The sequence below is a fragment of the Girardinichthys multiradiatus genome, chromosome 2, assembly GCF_021462225.1.
Source record: "Girardinichthys multiradiatus isolate DD_20200921_A chromosome 2, DD_fGirMul_XY1, whole genome shotgun sequence".
Lineage (NCBI taxonomy): Eukaryota > Metazoa > Chordata > Actinopteri > Cyprinodontiformes > Goodeidae > Girardinichthys > Girardinichthys multiradiatus.
In genome coordinates this window covers 13,850,978-13,871,022 of record NC_061795.1, presented here as the reverse complement: position 1 = coordinate 13,871,022, position 20,045 = coordinate 13,850,978, and the positions used below count along the sequence as shown (strand labels likewise).

The following is a 20,045-nucleotide window of genomic DNA, read 5'->3' as shown; positions in this document are numbered from 1 at the left end:
CTTTCCATTTTTAGACAATAGATTGAACCAAATGCATAATCATGATACAGATTTCAACCTTTTAGCATATTTGTACAAAAATACTTGAATGTTTTTTTTTTTAATCCACATTTCACAAGCACTTCTTTGGTCTATCACGAAAAACCCCAGTAGAACATTAAAATTTGTGGTCTTAACATGAAAAAATATTAATTCAAAGGGTGGTAAAACATTTGCAAGGTACTATGTCCTGAATAAGCCAGACAAAAATTAAGGGCTGTGTTTTGTGTTTAAAAAGTGGTTTGAATGTAAAACCTTTTTTTTCCCCACCACCTGCCTGTTGGAATGTGAGCAAGATGTTACTGATGTTCCAGTGGATGATACGCCATGACTCGGTACTGACACCTATGCACATCAGCAGACCTAATGAACTTCATTTCTCCTCTGTCCTGCACTGTGCCATTTTAATAACCCCGCAGAAATTTGTCACAATGAATAGACCTGAAAGTGTAAGACGGAGTTGCGACGTGATCTTAGTTGTCATTCGAGCTAACACATTTAACAAGTGGTGATCGAATTAAAATATGGTGAAAAGCACTTTTAAAATAACAGCTAACAATAACCACATAGCTAGACAACTAATTCAAAAGGAAAATGAAACGAGAATATCAGGACGCTATGTGAAACAGATTCAGTCCACATCAGATGTTTTGGGTCTGCTAGCGCTTCCAAGCTAATTAGTTCATGTTAGGAAGCCAGCATACAGAATCACAAAAATGTATCTTGCTTACATTCCCTGCAATATAATCTTAGGCCTATTTTGTCTCTAAAGACTCAATTTTAAAAATTGTTCAGCAAGATCAGCTCACTGCAAGACATAGATGCATATATAGACATGTTTTTATTCATTTTTAAGGTAGCTAGTTTAGTGCAGTCCAGGCACACAAACAGCTTTTACTGTAGAAAATGAGGTCACAACCATGTGCACCACTAGCAATCTTAATAAACTAGTGTGATATGTTGCCAGAAGATGACACATCTCACTTTTTCTGTGCTGAAAAAAAGGAAAATGTTGACTATTTTCTCCATGTTTTGCCCCTATGATGGTATCAGAAGTGCTCTCACCACCTACGCGGAACATTAAGCTATGAAAATATGTTCAAACACCTTCTGTGGGGATAAGTCACTGTGGAAATGTTAGTGGAGGAAGGTGCACAGGAAAAGGTTTGCTAACATGTTCTAAGTGTTGCCATATGTTTGTTTTTAAATTCATTTTAAAGCAACTATCCAGGTAACAACATGGGCTGTGTTTTTAATCGCATTTTTTTTTTTAAATCTATAGGAAGAACAACATTTCCAGCAGAAGTTTCATATAGAAAGTGTTGCAATTCAGAGAAAACCATTCATAGAGTACAGTCGGATGTCAGAGCTTTAGACTTCAGAGTGCTCTAAACCGAAAGATAGCAAACCGAGCCGCGTGGTTATTGCAGGAACCCAGATATGACTCAGCAGCACCCATCACTTTCCAGGAACTGAGCACCTGTTGATCCACAGCTGCTTCACTGAGAGTGCTCACCATCTCCCACACATAGGCTCACATGTATTTGAGGTCTCTCTGTTCTCCATGTAAAAACGCTGTTTCGTGACACCTCGTTATTCTCCGGCACCTGTCAAAACAGGATATTGTTGTGAGATACAATTTAATCGTGTTTTTGTGCTTACCGCCCTATTGTGTTTGATAGGTTAAAAAAAGAGAACACATATGACAGTAGCTTAGGAAAACTGCTTAGGGTGGATGAAATAACAGGGGAGGATTAACTTAATTCAGCTCAATTCAAATTGAGAATTTTGTGTTGTAGCAAGACAGGGATCCCAAATCGCATTTGTGAGGTCAGACACTAATGTTGGAAAAGAAGGCCTGGCTTGCAGTCTCTACTGTAAGTCATCCTAAAGGTGTTCTATCGAACTAAAGTCAGGACTCTGTGCAGGCAGTCAGGTTCTTCCACAAAAAACACTCTCATCCATATCCTAATGGACCTTGCTTTGTGTATCAGTGAACAGCCATGTTGGAACAGAAACTGTTCCCACATGATTCGGATCATCAAATTGTTGTGGCAAAGCCTGCCACTTTGTGCGTTGGATCCCGATCATTTCGACTTTGTTATAACACCACTAACAGTTGACTGTGGAATACTTCATAGGAACGATATTTTTGAACAAGCTCGTTGGCATCCTATGATCGTCCCACGCTGGAGTACAATGAGCTCCTGGAAGCAATCCATTCTTCAGCAAATGTTGGTAGAAGCAGTCTGCATGCCAAGGTGCAAGATTTTATACATCTGTGTCCATGGAAGCGTTTGGAACAAACAAATTCAGTGATTTGGACAGGTGAGCAAATTACTTTTAGCAATATAGTGTACGTCAGATGCTAAAGAAAGTTTAGCATCCTGTTGTCTATTCCATTTGCACAACAGCAGTGAAATTAATTGTCAATCAGTGTTGCTTCCTAAGTGGACAGTTTGATTTCACACACGTTTGATTTACTTTGAGTTATATTGTGTTGTTTAAGTGTTCCCTTTATTTTTTTAAGCAGTGTATTAATATGACTTGTAGGCACATACAGGTCCTTCTCAAAATATTAGCATATTGTGATAAAGTTCATTATTTTCCATAATGTCATGATGAAAATTTAACATTCATATATTTTAGATTCATTGCACACTAACTGAAATATTTCAGGTCTTTTATTGTCTTAATACGGAAGATTTTGGCATACAGCTCATGAAAACCCAAAATTCCTATCTCACAAAATTAGCATATCATTAAAAGGGTCTCTAAACGAGCTATGAACCTAATCATCTGAATTAACGAGTTAACTCTAAACACCTGCAAAAAATTCCTGAGGCCTTTAAAACTCCCAGCCTGGTTCATCACTCAAAACCCCAATCATGGGTAAGACTGCCGACCTGACTGCTGTCCAGAAGGCCACTATTGACACCCTCAAGCAAGAGGGTAAGACACAGAAAGAAATTTCTGAACGAAAAGGCTGTTCCCAGAGTGCTGTATCAAGGCACCTCAGTGGGAAGTCTGTGGGAAGGAAAACGTGTTGCAGAAAATGCTGCACAATGAGAAGAGGTGACCGGACCCTGAGGAAGATTGTGGAGAAGGGCCGATTCCAGACCTTGGGGGACCTGCGGAAGCAGTGGACTGAGTCTGGAGTAGAAACATCCAGAGCCATCGTGCACAGGCGTGTGCAGGAAATGGGCTACAGGTGCCACATTCCCCAGGTCAAGCCACTTTTGAACCAGAAACAGCGGCAGAAGCGCCTGACCTGGGCTACAGAGAAGCAGCACTGGACTGTTGCTCAGTGGTCCAAAGTACTTTTTTCGGATGAAAGCAAATTCTGCATGTCATTCGGAAATCAAGGTGCCAGAGTCTGGAGGAAGACTGGGGAGAAGGAAATGCCAAAATGCCAGAAGTCCAGTGTCAAGTACCCACAGTCAGTGATGGTCTGGGGTGCCGTGTCAGCTGCTGGTGTTGGTCCACTGTGTTTTATTAAGGTCAGGGTTAATGCAGCTAGCTATCAGGAGATTTTGGAGCACTTCATGCTTCCATCTGCTGAAAAGCTTTATGGATATGAAGATTTCATTTTCAGCATGACTTGGCACCTGCTCACAGTGCCAAAACCACTGGTAAATGGTTTACTGACCATGGTATCACTGTGCTCAATTGGCCGGCCAACTCTCCTGACCTGAACCCCATAGAGAATCTGTGGGATATTGTGAAGAGAACGTTGAGAGACTCAAGACCCAACACTCTGGATGAGCTAAAGGCTGCTATCGAAGCATCCTGGGCCTCCATAAGACCTCTGCAGTGCCACAGGCTGATTGCCTCCATGCCACGCCGCATTGAAGCAGTCATTTCTGCAAAAGGATTCCTGACCAAGTATTGAGTGCATAACCGTACATGATTATTTGAAGGTTGACGTTTTTTGTATTAAAAACACTTTTCTTTTATTGGTCGGATTAAATATGCTAATTTTGTGAGATAGGAATTTTGGGTTTTCATGAGCTGTATGCCAAAATCATTCGTATTAAGACAATAAAAGACCTGAAATATTTCAGTTAGTGTGCAATGAATCTAAAATATATGAATGTTAAATTTTCATCATGACATTATGGAAAATAATTAACTTTATCACAATATGCTAATATTTTGAGAAGGACCTGTATATGCTTCTGGGCTGGAATGATATACTGTATGACCAATAGCAGATTATTAATTTTCTGACAGCGTCCCATTACTGTTTGTTCCTTTGCTGTGTTTTCCGACTCGCACTGAAATAATAATAGGCCGTTTTGTCCTAAATATTTCGTACACTTAATTAGTTTTTTAAGAGTGATACTCTGTAGGTAGGGCTAAGGGTTTGCCAATCACATTTTCCCCCCAAGGATGTGATGTGGGTTGCTCTGAAAGGAAGCCCATTGTTGTCCACTCCCTCTTCCCTTTTGTTTTCAAGCTAGACTTTCCCACGTCTCCTTATTTACAGATCGTGTATTGTCGGATCTTGTTCTTTCTGGAAAAGGAAAATAAACATAGTGGGTGTACCTGACATTGTCCACCTTTATATCAGAAGAAAGAAAAGCTCACAAACTAATGGGCTGCTGGTTTCCATCTATATGTGGAGGCAGAGCACGGCAGTGAGAAACCTGTTTTACATCACATTACTTTTACAGTCTCATTAAAACACATCTAAGTATGACCTGGGGCCAACCAATAATAGTCTTTCAGGAAATGTAATGTCCTGGCTGCACTTGAGCTAACCTCGTTAAATTAATACAGTTCATCAGTAGCCTGTAATCTTCCTACGGAGACCCGTCTTAGGCTTCATCATACTGTTGGGCATTTTTTCATTACCATGTCATACAATTCCTGTAAATTATAATATAGCCTTTGGAATGGATGAGCAGGCAACTTCCTTAATTAAACTGCTATTACTGTAATATCCTATTACGGAAAGACATACTCATAAAACTGGCATGTTTCATGAATTAGTAATGTTTCATTACAATGTTGAGAGTGGTGTTGTGATGCAGTATGTACACAGCAGACATATAGAGTTGTGTTCAAAAGTAAAGCCAAAAATTACTATTGGGTCATTTTTTTTATTTCCATGTTCACAAATGAATTGGGAAAATAGAACATTTTATTCCAAATTAAAAGCATCAAGGAAAAAAAAAAGATCAAACTTGTCACTGATCTACAAAAAACCAGGAAAAGAAAGATTAGATTGTTCAAAAAAAAAGTTAATCTCATTGGTCTGGAACCAAGATGCTGCTGGCTTACTGGGCTGTTTGGGATCAACACGACCTGTTCAAATATTTACTCAGTTCCATTTACTTGAGTAACTTTTTTTAAATGTTACATTGAGACTTCTTGTATGTGCACAAGCTTCATGGTTCTAATATTACTTTCTATTTGCTGGTCCTGCTGTGCCATATGGAGGTAAAGTGAATACGCAGTAAACAGAAGCCCTTTGTACTGTTTTGACATACATTACCTACCCTAAGTACTAGTTTCAAAAGCTTTGTTGTAAAAAAAACATTTGATCTGGCACTGTGTGTTTCTTCTTCCTGAATTTGTTATTTTGTAATGATGTTCTTTATTTTTATTCCATGATTAATTTTTTTAAATACCAGACTTTTCACATAACTTTATATTTGTGTCTGTCTGATTTACAAATTAAATCAAATATTAAATTTCAAACAGATCAATCTCAGTACTTGAGCAGCCTTTATACCAAATACTTTATTACTCTTACTTAAGTTTTTGGATGACTACTTTTTACTTCTTCCTGAGTAAGTATATATTGAAGTAGGCTAATCTTAAGTACAAATTTTGTCTACTCGACCCACCTCTATTGATAATATCTCAGGCCTTTCTATTTTCCGTTAAGAGCCCAAAAAAACATAACTGACATACATTTTTGTAATACTTCAAACAGGAAATCTCTGTGGTTGGAGTAAACTCAGCTGCTCTATGAATATCTTAATGATGTGGAGCTTGTTAGAGTAAAAAAAGAGGATCCCAGTCATGTGATGTCTCCATTGTTAAACTAATTTCCATTAATCCTTATAGTATTTTATTCCCACCCGTTTGTTTTCCTGTACTATTTATGAATGAAGGCGGAGGTCAGAGATCTGTTGACATTTTCGGGGTTTAACCACCAGGGGATACAGCAACACACGGAAAGAAAGCCAACAGTGTCTTTCATTGTTCATGTGTGTGTGTGTAACTCTCTCGGGCTGCATAAAGACGACGTTCACAGCGAAAAACTTGCAATTCATGGCATGGAGTCAGCGAGCAGCTGCAGCCCTCCGATCTGTCGGGTTAGGTGGATGAACAGCACAGCATGCCCTGAATCCGCTTTCTAACGTCGAGTTGAATCAAACCCTCGTAAAGCTGCTCGGTTGATGTTTCTCTCTCTCTCTCTCTCTCTCTCTTTCTCTCGCTTTCCTGCCTTATTTTCCTCCTCCTCGGTGAAATCTGACTCAACAACAGCGGCTCTTCTTCCCCCCCTGACCTCCCCACGCCTGCTCTCTAGTTTGGATGTCAGATTCGTGCTAATTAGCCCGCGTTGATCGCAGCATCAAGAGAAAATAAAACCGTCCGCTCGCACACTGCGCCGTTTCAAATGCCTTCAACTTTGAAGGAGAGGGACAACCCCTGAGAACCCCCACAGTCCAACAAGAGGACGGACAGACAGACATCTCCGTCATCTCCCACTTCATGAGAAGGACACGTCTGTGGAAGGGCTGAACGGGAATCATGGCAGCTACTTTATCGGCGGAAGAGGAGCAGGTAGGCCTCGGGGGTGCTTAGGCGTCCACTTCTGGCTTTCTGAGGAACAAACGGCGTAAATCACTCTTGTTTCTACCTGGAGGTTTTTTGGCCCTGTGTTACGTGTGTGTGTGTGTGTGTGTGTGTGCGCACACCGCAGCGAGTGGGGACGGCGGTGCTCAATAGTGGCTTTGTTGCGAAATAGTCCCGAGCGCAAAGCGGAAACATTGTATCGATTTCTGGCGCATTATTGCCCTGATTGCATCACTGTCAGTTCCTGTCCAGCGGTTCAGATGATGTGTTGAAACACGGGCCGCGCCGCTTATGTAAACGCTGTTTTCGACTTCTGATATTCCCAAGGAAAAGGTTTAAAGGAGGACGAGTTTGGACGCGATCCCTGATTCCTCGTTTGGGCTGAATCACTGTTTACAGTAGAGACTTGTTGCGTCTTTATAGTAGCCTTATGTTACAACGTCAGATTCTGATCTGGATCCAAAATGATGTCTGTATCTAATCGGATTTTATTAGGATTGAATCAGAATACAATTAAATTCGTATTACATTTGGATTAAATAAGAATGTAATAAATTGGAATGAACTGGATTAATATTGGATAAAATTGCAATGGTTCTGGTGAAATGAACTGGGTTTATTGTGACAAATTTAGTTGCATTGGATTATGGTTGAAACAAAATATGACTCAGTTACTGCATTGGAATTATTTAAATATAAATTTCATTGAATCCAACTGGCTATATTGAACTGGAATACACCTCGATCTATAGAGCTGTTTAGGTTAATACAATGTGAATTGCATATGGTAACAATGAGCGGAACTGGGTCATAATTACATTAAAATCACCTCTACTACATTGAAATAAATTACATTTTATTGGCCTCAGTTGGATGGAACTGGGCTGTACTGTTTTTGATTGTACGTCTTTTTAGTTGTGTGTTAAATCGCATCACACACTTGGATTAAACTAGACTGAATTCAATTGAAATTAATTGGATTTCAAACTGAACCTGGTTTGTGTTTGATTACATTTAAATTTTATTGAATTCGACTGGTCTGTGCTGCGTTTGATTATGTGTTAAATCCAATTAAACAACTGGATTGACTATAAGGCGGGTGCGGGGCAACGGGTCGTTAGTTTATCACAGGGCAACACAGAAACACACGGGCTAAATAACCATGCACGCACACACTCATACCTAAGGACAATTTAGAGAGACCAATTAACCTAACAGTCATGTTTTTGGACTGTTGGAGGAAGATGGAGTACCCGGAGAGAACCCACGCATGCACGGGGAGAACATGCAGAAAGACTGCAGGCCAGGATTCAAACCCAGAACCTTCTTCCTGCAAGGCAAAAGTGACTGAATCAAATATATTACTCTTAACTAAACTGAATCCATTGTTTTCACATTTAATATCAAGAACAGCAAATTTATGTAATGTCAAATCCTGTGATGGGTTTTCTCAAACGTTAAACATAATAAAATTGATTTTAAAACTTCATTCTGATAAGTTTCTCCATTGCTGCATCTCTAGGGAAAGTAAATAGAGTTGATTAAACTAAATGTTTCTCAATAATTCACATTCAGATTTATGTCTGGTGATAAAATGACTGCTAAAAATTCATAGAAGCTTATAAATGCCTCCGTTTTAACGTAATGCTGATCACTATGAGGCATCAATAGAGACAAATTGCTGTTTTAATGGGGATGTGATTATTTGTATTCATTTAATTTTAGCAATTGTTAATCATCAGACAAGAAAATGAAAAAAATCTATCTTTGCCAGGAACAAATGTGTTTTTCTTTTTTACTTCATATCTAGAATTCTTCAGATGGTGGCTGTAGTAGAAAAATGGATAATGAAGGCTATGGGCTTTGTTAAATTATTATAGTCTTCATTCTGTAGGCGTTCACTATAGAGTGCACTGAAAATGATCTAAGCTTATTCAATAGAGTGGTATAAATGTGGTGTGTCTGTTTTTAAAACTACACACAGGCCGCTTTATTAGGTACACCTTGCTCGCACCTTTTGTCATCAGAACTGTTTTTTTTTTTTTATGGCAATGATTCAACAAGGTGTCAGAAATATTCCTCAGGGATTTTGGTCCATTATAACATGACAGCATCACACAGTTGCTGCAGATTTGTCAGCTGCACACCCACCATGATGCAAATCTGTTTTACAACACCCGAGAGGTGCCTTGTTGGGCGTCATCGGCGTACAGGGAGCTCATTGTCAGTGATCATGAAACCTGTTTGAGTTGTCACCTCACTTTCCTGTTCTTAACTGACAGGAGTGTCACTCAGTGTGGTCTGCTGCTGCTGTAGCCCATCTGGTTCTATGTTCACTATGTTGTAATGGTGTTATACCTAATTTGGTGGTCATTTGAGCTGCTGCTGCCTGCCTATCATCTCAAACCAGAGCGTATTTTCTTTTGACATCAATAAGGCACTATCATCCACCCAACCTCCATGCGCTGGATTTTTTTCCAGACCATTCTCTGTGCACTCAAGAGATGGTTGTGTGCGCAACATCTTCTTTCTTTCCCATTCTGATTATTTGGGTTTGACTTCAGGAAGTCCTCCTCACCACATCTAGATGTTTTCATACGACTGGTTGTTTGCTATTTGTGTTGACAAGCAAGTGAACAGTTGTACCCAATAAAGTGGCCGGTGAGTGAAAATAACCATTTTGTGTCTCAGAAATGTATGTTTCCAAACAATGTGCAATAGGATTAGACCTCATAAACAGAACATTAGGCCACAATGCGACAAAAGATGAGTTTAATTAACTGTTTTTGTAATTAGCCCAGCATGCATTACATGTGTTGTTGCTGATGTTAGTATCTAATAAACAGCCAACCTGTCAGCAACAGGAACTATATCCAAACAGACCCACTACTAGCAGAGCAAAAACAGTCATAGTGATGGAATAAAGATGAGTTTGCCACCACAAGATGTTTTAAATCTTGTTCTTTTTCTGTTGGTCTGGCCTGTGCCTCGATTTTCTGCCAACTCCCATTCATCAACCCAGCAAAAAGCTCCTTATCTGCTTCGTCTATTTCCTGTGTGAGCCCGGGCCCCTGCTAGGGTGCTGGGCAGCCTCATTGCATCCAAAGCCTAAAGGGGGCGAAGAAAGGTGCGGGGGGAGGGGGATGTTTGAGTTCATTTTGTGTGTGTGTATGTGCGTGTGTGTGTGTGTGTGCGCATTTTGCTGTGTGGCCCTGTTGGGACTGTACACTGCTGTGGTGGAACTTCATTCTGCATGCAGCTGTTAAAAGTATTTCCACTAGGCACTTGGGGGGTGGGGGGAGTTTATGAGTAACGGAGTGCCGTGTGTGTCCATCATGTGCTTCAGAGAAAGTGTGTGTTGAGTCTGCTCCCAGGAAGCAGCGAAGTGAGAGAAAGTGTGGAATGTGGAGATAGTGACATTATTGACTTCCTGTCTTGGTATTGACTCGTGCCAAATGGGACCCGGCAAAGGGCAAAGGGAAGCCGCTCTTCAACAGACGTCCTACATTTGTAAATGGATTAGTGTGGCATCTGTAGTCAAATATATTTAGGAGAAATGGTGTGGGGGCTGCCACCAAATCTTTATTTTGAAAACGTAATAAAAGGAACACATCAGCCTTGTCTAGAGCAGGGGTTCCCAAACATTTCAGCCTGTGACCCCCAAAAAACATGACTAGAGACTGGCGACTCCCTAAAAATACATAATTATTTCACTCTATATTTATTTATAAATATAGGGCTTTATGATTTATTGGTAAATGTTTTATTATTTTAGAATGTATTAATAAATGGTACAATTAAATAATTTAATAGGAGATTTAATGGTGCATTTATTTATTTTATGATATATTTATTTAATTTTCTCCCTTTTGGTCCTCCATACCCCTCAGGGTATTCTGAAAATCGTCCTGTGACACCCCACTTGGTGTCTTGTGAGCCCCCAGAGATCCCAACCCCCACTTTGCAAACCCCTGATCTAGAGGATGAAGGTGTGATGATGGCACAGCTTTCACACTACACTTCCTTTCTCCGATTTCTTGGTAGAATTTCTCTCAACATAAATTTTATTGCAGTCGCTGATACATTATTTGTTTTTTAAATTAAAACAATTCATTGACAACTTTAACCATTCTTGTAACGTATAATAATCCTTCAGGGCTACCAGCTTATGTAAAGCTTTCCAAAACAACCAGGCCCTCCTTGTTAAATCATTAAGTAACTCTGGTTAGCCACATTCTTTTTGGTTGAATTTCACTAGTCACACCAGGCCTGATTACTGCCAGACCTGTAGAATCAAGAAATCACTAAATAGCACCTGCCTGACAGAATGAAGTAGGCTGAAATATCGCAAAAGAAAAAAATATTGCCCTGATCTAAAGAACAGATGAGAATCTAGGTCATTGTCATCCATTAGTCTACAAAGAGTTACGAAGCAATTTCTAAGACTTTGAGGAATCAGCGAACCACTATGAGAGCCACTGTCCACAAATGGAAAAAACATGAACACTTCTCATGGAGCGAATCAATGACTAATCCAGGAGGTCACAAAAGAACCCGGAACAACATCTAAAGCATAGCAAGGATCACGTGGCTCAGTTAGGTGTTTACGATTCGAAGAAACTGGACAAAAATGACGTCCTGGGGTAGTTCCAGGAAAAACTACTGCTAGGCAAAAAGAACACAAAGACTTGTCTCACATTTGCCCAAAAAATCTCTTTAGAATGTGTGTATCCTATTATATCTGGTGTATAACTAGCACAGTATCCAGAAAAACAACATCGTTGTGACAGTTGAATATGGTGGTGGTAGTATGATGGTCTTTGCTGCTTTAGGACCTGGATGATTTGCCATACATGATGAAAACATGAATTCTGCTCATGACCAGAAAAACCCTGAAGGAGAAGGTCCGGCCATTAGTACAGGACTTTAAGCTCAAGCACACCTGTGCTATGCATTAAGAGAATGATGTTGGGCATATGAGCAAGTCCACCCTTGCATGGATAAAAATAAATAAATAAATAAAATGCAGGTTTTGGAGTGTCCTAGACAAAGTCTGGACATCAAGTTGCTGTAGCATGACCTTAAACAGGCACTTCATGCCCAATAGTCCTGATTCGTGTGACTGAATTAGAACAATTCTTAAGTGTTCTGTCACTGTTTCTGCAGGTAAAAGATCATTTTTAATGAGATACCAAAGACAGTGCTTAGTTTCCTCCTGTGTTTTCTAATGTAGGGTAAGCTGTCAGTCAGCTGTGTATGATGACCAAAGAAAGCTAACCTTTCCCCCCTTAATTAAACAAGCAAAAGTCAACTGTTTGGAAAATGTTTCTTTTATCAAAAAACAGCCGTTGCTTGGCTACCAGAATAGCGCCACACATTAGTCTTCCTAGGGAACATTGTTTTGAAACAAACATTGTTTTAACATTGCGGTAGTTAGCATGTCTGTTGGCAAAATAAACAGCCGACTGCTGGCTAGCTACAAGGGTAGATTACATGTGAAATTAGAAAGTATTATATTATATTATATTCATTTTATATTTTATTCAGACATTGCACTATTGTGTTTAATCATGTTCTATTCATTACAAACAATGGTCTCTTAAGAATGGTGAAGCAGATTCAATCACTTTTTGAAACCACATAAGCGCTTTAGACAACCATGTTGTGTTTGCATCAAACATTTCACACAATGGCTCAATGTAGGGGCTTTATTTCAGCAAAACTCCTCACAATTCACTCTTATCCTTTCTCTTGTTTTTCTTCTTTTCCCTCCGAACTACACTGTCACACAGCGGCACCTCTGGTCTGAAGGAGTAATAGCATCCAAAGGACATAAATATTCACGTTCATCTGTATAAGCTTATAAGCGCAGTAAACACAGCAGACATTGTTCTTGATCTTGATTTTGAACCTCAAGATTTTGCTCATGCAGTGGCTATTTGCTTAGGATACTTTAAGCCATATAAGTATTTATAAGTATAAATATACGTATTTTTGCTTGAAACAGTCTAAAACACCAAGCGATTATACAGCAGAACAATGTCTCCAATAAGTTAACACATCAAGGTGTGAATATTTATTGTGATTCACCCATGTGAAGGAATGACTGGCAACTTGAAGGCAAAATAAATGTGGCGTGATGCCAGCACCCATTGTACAACTGATGTGGGCGCCTGAGTGGAAGATGATGAGCTGGAGCTCACCACCAAAGTTGTAGGTGGTATAAAATGTGCATGACGTTCAGAATGATATTTTAAGAAGATGGATGAAACTATCACACGTTCATGTTCTGACTGGTTTGACATAGTTATGATTTTTAAGAACAATTAAGTTAAAGCAGGAAACTGTGGCCCTGGGCTTGTTTATCTGGCTTTCCCTCATTTTAAATTGTGGTTTCTTCAGTGTCTTATGATGTGGAAGACATCTGTGTGAGGGGTGATGATGATGATGTTGTAGTTTATGCAACTGTAATGAATCTTTATTTTTAGGGTCTGAATATTATCTTTGGTACCACACTGGAAAGGTTTTTAAGTAAGTAACAAGTGAGTGAAAATGAGAACGATGCACCTCACATCTCAGTAGTGCTGCAGTTTTTTGAGATGGCTTATTAGTAATGTTTCCAGTTGCAAGGTATACTATGGTTTTAAAAAAGGTCATTTTCTGTCATACAGTCACTTCAGCTTAAAACTGGTTTTAATGAGATACCTGACACGGAGACAACCAAATTGTTGCTGTGAGCTGTCAGTCAGCTGTGTGTGTGTAAGCAACAAAGATGTAGCTAAACTTTGGTCTGGTTTGGAATTTTTAATTTTTTGGTAGAAAAAAGAGTCCCGTTTAAACAAAGTTTTTGGTTAACGGATACACATACTTCGTTTAAAGCAGCAGTAGGTAACTTTAGTTTAAAAAAAATTGTTTTTAACATCTGTGTTTAAACTGTTACAATGCCCTGACAGTATAATATGAGACTTATAATATGTGAAAAAAATCAGGCTTCTCGGACTCCTCTCAGTGGTCCTACTGCCATTTGCAGAAATACACTGTTCCCGCTCAGAAACGACCAATTAGAGCCAGGAGGAATGTCTAAGAAATGTCAATCACAATCCCTCGTGTTGGCTCTGTACACATCCCTTCCCCGCACAGCGCGAATCGTCGTTCAAGCTAAAAATTGGTGGTGTGCTGCAGCTGTGCTAATGTCGCTGTGGTAATGATTTGAGGACCAAGTTTGTGGTGAAAGTATGGGCAGCAATGTAAAGCATATCGTTGATGTTTCATCCCTACCAGTGAATGTGCCATAGTTGTTTATTTCAGGCTAAGTCCAAGGTTTTCTCAGAACTCCCTACTTTAGCTTTAAGGCAGTAGTGTTCTGAAACAACTTTTCTAACGAGCTGCAATAGCTGGCATGTCTGACGGTACGATGAACAGCCTACTGCCAGCTGGCAACCAGGGCAGCTAACAGTAATTACTAGTTTTTAACACGTAGACTCTCTAGTGTCCGATTTAAAAACACATCTAACCACTTGATATTGAACTTTAAAATATGTAATTGTCATTAAGTATATGAAGCAGCTGACACGGGTTTTGATAAGGTAGGCTGAAAAGCACACGAACTTGTGGACTTTCACTGTCCTAATGTTATTCACTGCTATAAATTTACATACAGACGATGAGATTTTAGCAGTATGTGGTGTTATTTTAGCAGCAGTTGGATCTGCATGAAAGCAGTTCAATAATTTTGTTTCATTTTAAACTTTATTTTAATACCATGAAATCTATAAAAAAAAATAATACCATCAGATTCTCATACCAGACTGGGCCTAATGTAAACCATAGTTGGCTAAAAAAGTGGTAACAATAAACAACTCTCTCAGCAACCTTGGTTATGTAATGTCGCTGTGCTGGAAGGCCACAAACTTCGATCTTAAAACACCTGAGTTGGCATTCATGAAGGCTTGTGGCTGCATGCAAAACCTCACGGGCTGTAACAGAAACAGTTAGCTGGAAGTTGGTGTTTTAAAGTTGGGTGGGGCTTTTCCAGCCATTTGAGAACTGGAGCAAGTAAGGCAAATATTTATGGCGTCCTCCAGGAGTTGGATAAGTCACTACTCTGCAGTGAGTCCTTCACTGCCGTCCGGTGAAAACTACAGTGAAAACAGACTGGTTCATCCTCAAATACCGCTCCAGCAGATATGGCCGTAGTGTTTAAATACCAAACAAGAGTGGCTTGTACAAAATCGCTGGATCACCGCTATGAGCTGGCAGGCTGTTCTGTACAATTCTAACAGGAACATACCAAAGGATTAACATTTCAACAAAAAGCATGCAGCCCACATTAAACAAAGTGGTTGCTTGTGAAAACCTTGTTTTAAATCAGGTATGTGACAAAGTGCACTTTAAGTTGTTAAGTTCAAAATTATGGATGCACAGATCAGAATTTTGTAACCAGTTTGCAATCCCTGGTTTTTGTAAATCTTTGACCTGCCAATTTAAGCTGCTTCCATTTGCTCTTTAAAAAATATAAAATAATAAGATATAAGCCAAGCCTTCCAGCCGTGGTTAGCCATGAGGTATTTATATTAGGCTAGTGGACATCACAGCACTTGTATTAGCGAGCAGATGCTGTGAAACTGGGTTGTACTATTTTAAAACAAAATAATTACTTGGTTCACATTTTAAACTGGCATAGCATCTTGTTTTAGTGATCATTCTGGTTCGTGCAGCTAGCATTGCAAAAACATCATTTTCCAATGTCATTTACTGCATAATCCAATCTAGCCTTCCTGGTATCTTGCTCTCACTCTCTTGCAGCCTGAATGTCCTGGCGTGTTTTTAAATGCTGTCAAAAATACACTTTCCTTTAACCTTTTAAGTGTCTCTGTCTTCACTGACTCCATTTTTGAACACCTCATTGCTACTAAAAATAGCTAACTTTGAGTCTTCTTCCCTCAGTAAAAGCATTCACACCGCAAAATTTAAATTATTTCTAAACTGCAAATTTAGAATGTAAATTTGGAAGATGTTGTAAGTAATCTGATCTGAAGTTCATTTTCTGTATTGTGGAGATTTTACCTCAATGCCATAGTCTTGTTCAGTAAAATGAAATGGGAAGTTGCTGATAAACAGATAATTTCCTCTGTGACTGCGGTGCACAAGCTTTTCCCGTAAATATGTCATTCAGTGATCTATTCTCTACGCCTTTTCCCTTCTAAGGTTTCTCATTTTTTTACAAAAACATTAGTTGCTTTATTATCCTGTTATTGTGCAATATCCTTCTCTTCCGTCCAAAGTTCCAGAGTACCCCTCTCTTCCTTCGCTCACGTTTTCTTCGTGAGAGTCGGATATTAATGGGGCCTCTGCCCTGTCAGGTGCAATCAGCCTTCATCCCTTGCATGCCAAGGCATCTGAACAGAGCAGGAAGCTGCAGGCCCCGCCGCCTCTGAAAGCACGGGCTTTTCCGAGGAGAGACACTGGCATCTTGTCTTCGGCCTCAGCTCTCGTCAGTGATCGTTTTGTCTTCCTAAAGAGCCACCAATTCCCAGAACCTGACTTCCTGTCTTCAGTGCAAGCCTCTCTGCTGCTGGTGCTGAGCGGAGAAGAGAAACCCTGTGTTCAAAGCCTGAGCTATCAGTGCCTGCTGTTGCAGCCTGTTGAGGATTCACTGCATGCTGACAGGCTTACTCTTTGAGTTGCTGGGATGAGATGTAATGTTGTTAAGACCTGAATGAGTGTTTAATTTAAAACCCCTACTGTCTAAATGCACAGCTTACATGCAACATGGATGAAATAGCTTTATGGTTGAGGAAATGGACTTTTAAAGCTATACAAATCAGTGCTCATATAGGCAAATAATCAATCAGATAACCTTGCGAAGAAATATGCTGATTGTGCTCCTTTCCACTTCCTTGAACCTCTTGGACTTTATTGTTTACTGATATTGCAACCTGTGGCTAAAGAAGGGCACAGAGCATGTTATGGATCTGAACAATGGTCCTAGTGGCACAAAACAACTGGGAATCAAACTCTGGTGGAGAATGAAAAATAAATGGTCAAAAAAGTCATAATTCTTTTTGCACCACAGTGAAAAGAAGTCGACTCTACATATCTTCATTAAAAAAAAAAAAAAAAGCCTGTCTACAGCAGTCTACGGGCAGGGTACATCTTGGGCAGGTCACCAGTCCATCACAGGGCAACACTAAGACACACAGGACAGACAACCATGCACACAAACCCTCACACCTAGGACTGTTTAGAGAGACCAAGTAACCGTAATGTTATTGGACTGTGGGTGGAAGCCGGGGTACCTGGAGAGAACCCACGCATGAACAAACTCCATGATGCCAGGCTGGGATTCGAGACCTTCTTGCTGCAAGGCAACAGTGTTACCAACTGTACCACCGTGCATCCGCCACTATAAAAACAGCATGGTGGTGGCATGCTTTTCTTCTGCTGTTACAGGGTCAGAGTTGATATGAAGCTTAATACAGGACAGGACTCGGAGAAAAGACCTCTTAGAGACTGCAGAAGACTTGTGACAATAATAATAATATGCAGTTGCAGTATTGCACAAGTTAGTATTGCGATGAGGATTATGATTTGATGAACTGTGCTGCTCTACTGAAGACTAAGATTCACCGTCCTGCAGGACCATGGCCCTAAACATTCAGCCAGAGCTGCAATGGAAGGATTTAGGTCAAAGCATATTCATGTGTTCCAATGGCCCAGTCAAAGTCCTGACCTACATCAAACTGAGATTCTGGGGGACTTACGCTCTTCACTGACACTGACTGAGCTTCACTATTTTACCAAAAGAAAATAGGCAAAACACTTAATATGTAGCTAAACGTTCTTCTCCATTGTGCTGGGTGGTTCTACTGCTGGGGGCTTGTGTGGGTGCCTGGCTACTGGGCTGCCTAGGTTCCAGACTTGGCCTGCCCTGGGGGATGTGGAACAATTAGGATGACATCCTTCAAATATATTTTTTGTAGAGCAAAGCTGCATGTAGGTAACTAGATTCTTCTTATGGTGACCCTGAAATGCTGCAATAGGACACATGGAATAAAAAAATAAAACTAACACACACGGACGTTTATGGTCGTAATGTGACAAAATGTGGAAAGACTGTGAAGACTTTTCCAGTGTACCGTGTGATTGTCTTCCCTGATCAAAACAGCAACTCCTTTTGTTCGGTGTCAGATTTACAAGTCAGACTTGCGATCACGTAGGTTAGTTACTTATCTTGTCAGGGGAGAAAAACTGAATGTCCTTTTTTCACATGTTTGATGTGCCTTTCTGGGATTACTGACACCAAGCAGAACTCAACTACCTTCCTGGTTTATGCTTGCTTTTAAAGCCATGATGAGTCTGTGACCCTGTTTAAGTTGCAAACTTAAGGCTGTGTGTATGTGTGTGCGTGTGTGTGTGTTTGTGTACAGTTTCACTTCCTGCCCTGTTTGACCCTCCAACTGGGGGAGCACAAAGTCACTGACGTCCTCTCCTCTCTGTTCCAGGCCACCAGGCAGTTTCTAGAGGAAATCAACAAGTGGACCAGTCAGCATGGAGTGTCTCCATTGTCCAGGGAACTGGCCGTCAAGTTTCTCATGGCTCGCAAGTTTGATGTCCTCCGCGCCATTGAGCTCTTCCACAATTACAGGGTAAGGAGGGGGATGTTGTCACTGCTGCCTGATGTAGCCTGTGTCGTCATCTCTGTAAAGCAACATCTTCCAGCAGAACTTGGTAGTGCTGGATTTGGTTGATAGTAAGTAATGATTATTTGGACCTATATCAAAATCCTCTGCTGTGATTAATATTTACTTTAATTCAGTTTCCTTTTGTATTTTAAACAGACAAAACTTTCTAGATCTGAATCTTGTTTCTACAATTGCTGCTGCTAGTCTGATTGCCAAAAAGTTAATGCACATCAAGAATGTACATTTTCACTGTGCTTTTGTAAAATCCATATGGGTGAGTTAAAACAAAAACTCCAGGTAGATTTGGCCTTAAATATTCGAGATTCAGTCTTGGATATTTTCAACCTGTTATTTAATGAAAAATACTTAAATCCCACCTCCGGGAGATCTTTGACCAGATTTTGGGGGATGTTGGAGACATAGAGTCCGAGTGGACCATGTTCTCTGCATCTATTGTTGATGCTGCTGCCCGTAGCTGTGGCCATAAGGTCTGCGGTGCCTGTCGCGGCGGCAATTCCCGAACCTGGTGGTGGACACCGGCAGTAAGGGACGCTGTCAAGCTGAAGAAGGAGTCCTATCGGCTGCGGTTGGCTTGTGGGACTTATGAGACGGCTGACTGGTACCATGAGGCCAAGCGTGCCGCGGCTCGGGCTGTGGCTCGGAGGAGTTTGGTGAGGCCATGGAGAAGGACTACCTGTTGGCCTCGAAGCGATTCTGGCAAACCGTCCGGCGCCTCAGAAGCGGGAAGCAGTGCTTCGCCAACACTGTTTACAGTGGGGGTGGGAGGCTGCTGACCTCGATTGGGGACATTATTGGGCAGTGGAAGGAGTACTTCGAGGATTTCCTCAATCCTGCCATCACACATTCCCTGGGGGAAACAGAGGCTGGGAACCCGGGGTTAGACTCTTTCATCATCCAGGCTGAAGTCACCGAGGTGGTTAAAAAGGTCCGCAGTGGCAGGGCTTCGTGGGTGGATGAGATCTGCCCTGAGTACCTCAAGTCTCTGGATGTTGTAGAGCTGTCATGGTTAACATGCCTCTTCAACATTGCATGGCGGTCAGGGACAGTGCCTCTGGACTGGCAGACTGGGGTGGTGGTACCCCTTCATAAGAAGGGTGACTGGAGAGTGTGTTCCAACTACAGAGGGATCACACTTCTCAGCCTCCCTGGTAAGGTCTACGCCAGGGTATTGGAGAGGAGAGTCCGGCCAATAGTTGAACCTCGGCTTCAAGACCAGTGGATTTCGACTCTTCTTTTTGTGGATGACGTGGTCCTGCTGGCCCCCTGTAGCCAAGACCTACAGCACGCACTGGGGCAGTTTGTAGCCGAGTGTGAAGCGGCTGGGATGAAGATCATCTCCTCCAAGTCCGAGGCCATGGTTCTCGACCGGAAAAGGGTGGCTTGTCCTCTTCAGGTTGGAGGGAAGTTCCTGCCTCAAGTGGAGGAGTTCAAGTATCTCAGGGTCTTGTTCATGAGTGAGGGAAGAATGGAGCGGGAGGTCGACAGACT

The 20,045-nt window shown here is 41.0% G+C and overlaps 1 protein-coding gene across 2 annotated transcripts in view; it reads left to right on the top strand.

Annotated features, from left to right (window-relative positions):
- The first annotated feature begins 5,946 nt into the window (after positions 1 to 5,946).
- ptpn9a (protein tyrosine phosphatase non-receptor type 9a) overlaps positions 5,947 to 20,045 on the top strand; it is a 38,244-nt gene continuing 24,145 nt past the window's right edge. The window contains exons 1-2 of one of the 2 annotated variants that reach the window (XM_047387714.1): positions 5,947 to 6,840; positions 18,357 to 18,500. In XM_047387714.1, the coding sequence (XP_047243670.1) occupies positions 6,808 to 6,840; positions 18,357 to 18,500 (177 nt within the window). In that variant the 5' untranslated portion in view covers positions 5,947 to 6,807. Of the gene's footprint in view, positions 6,841 to 6,874; positions 6,896 to 18,356; positions 18,501 to 20,045 lie in introns of those variants that run through there. The other variant, XM_047387722.1, reaches the window with a different exon arrangement.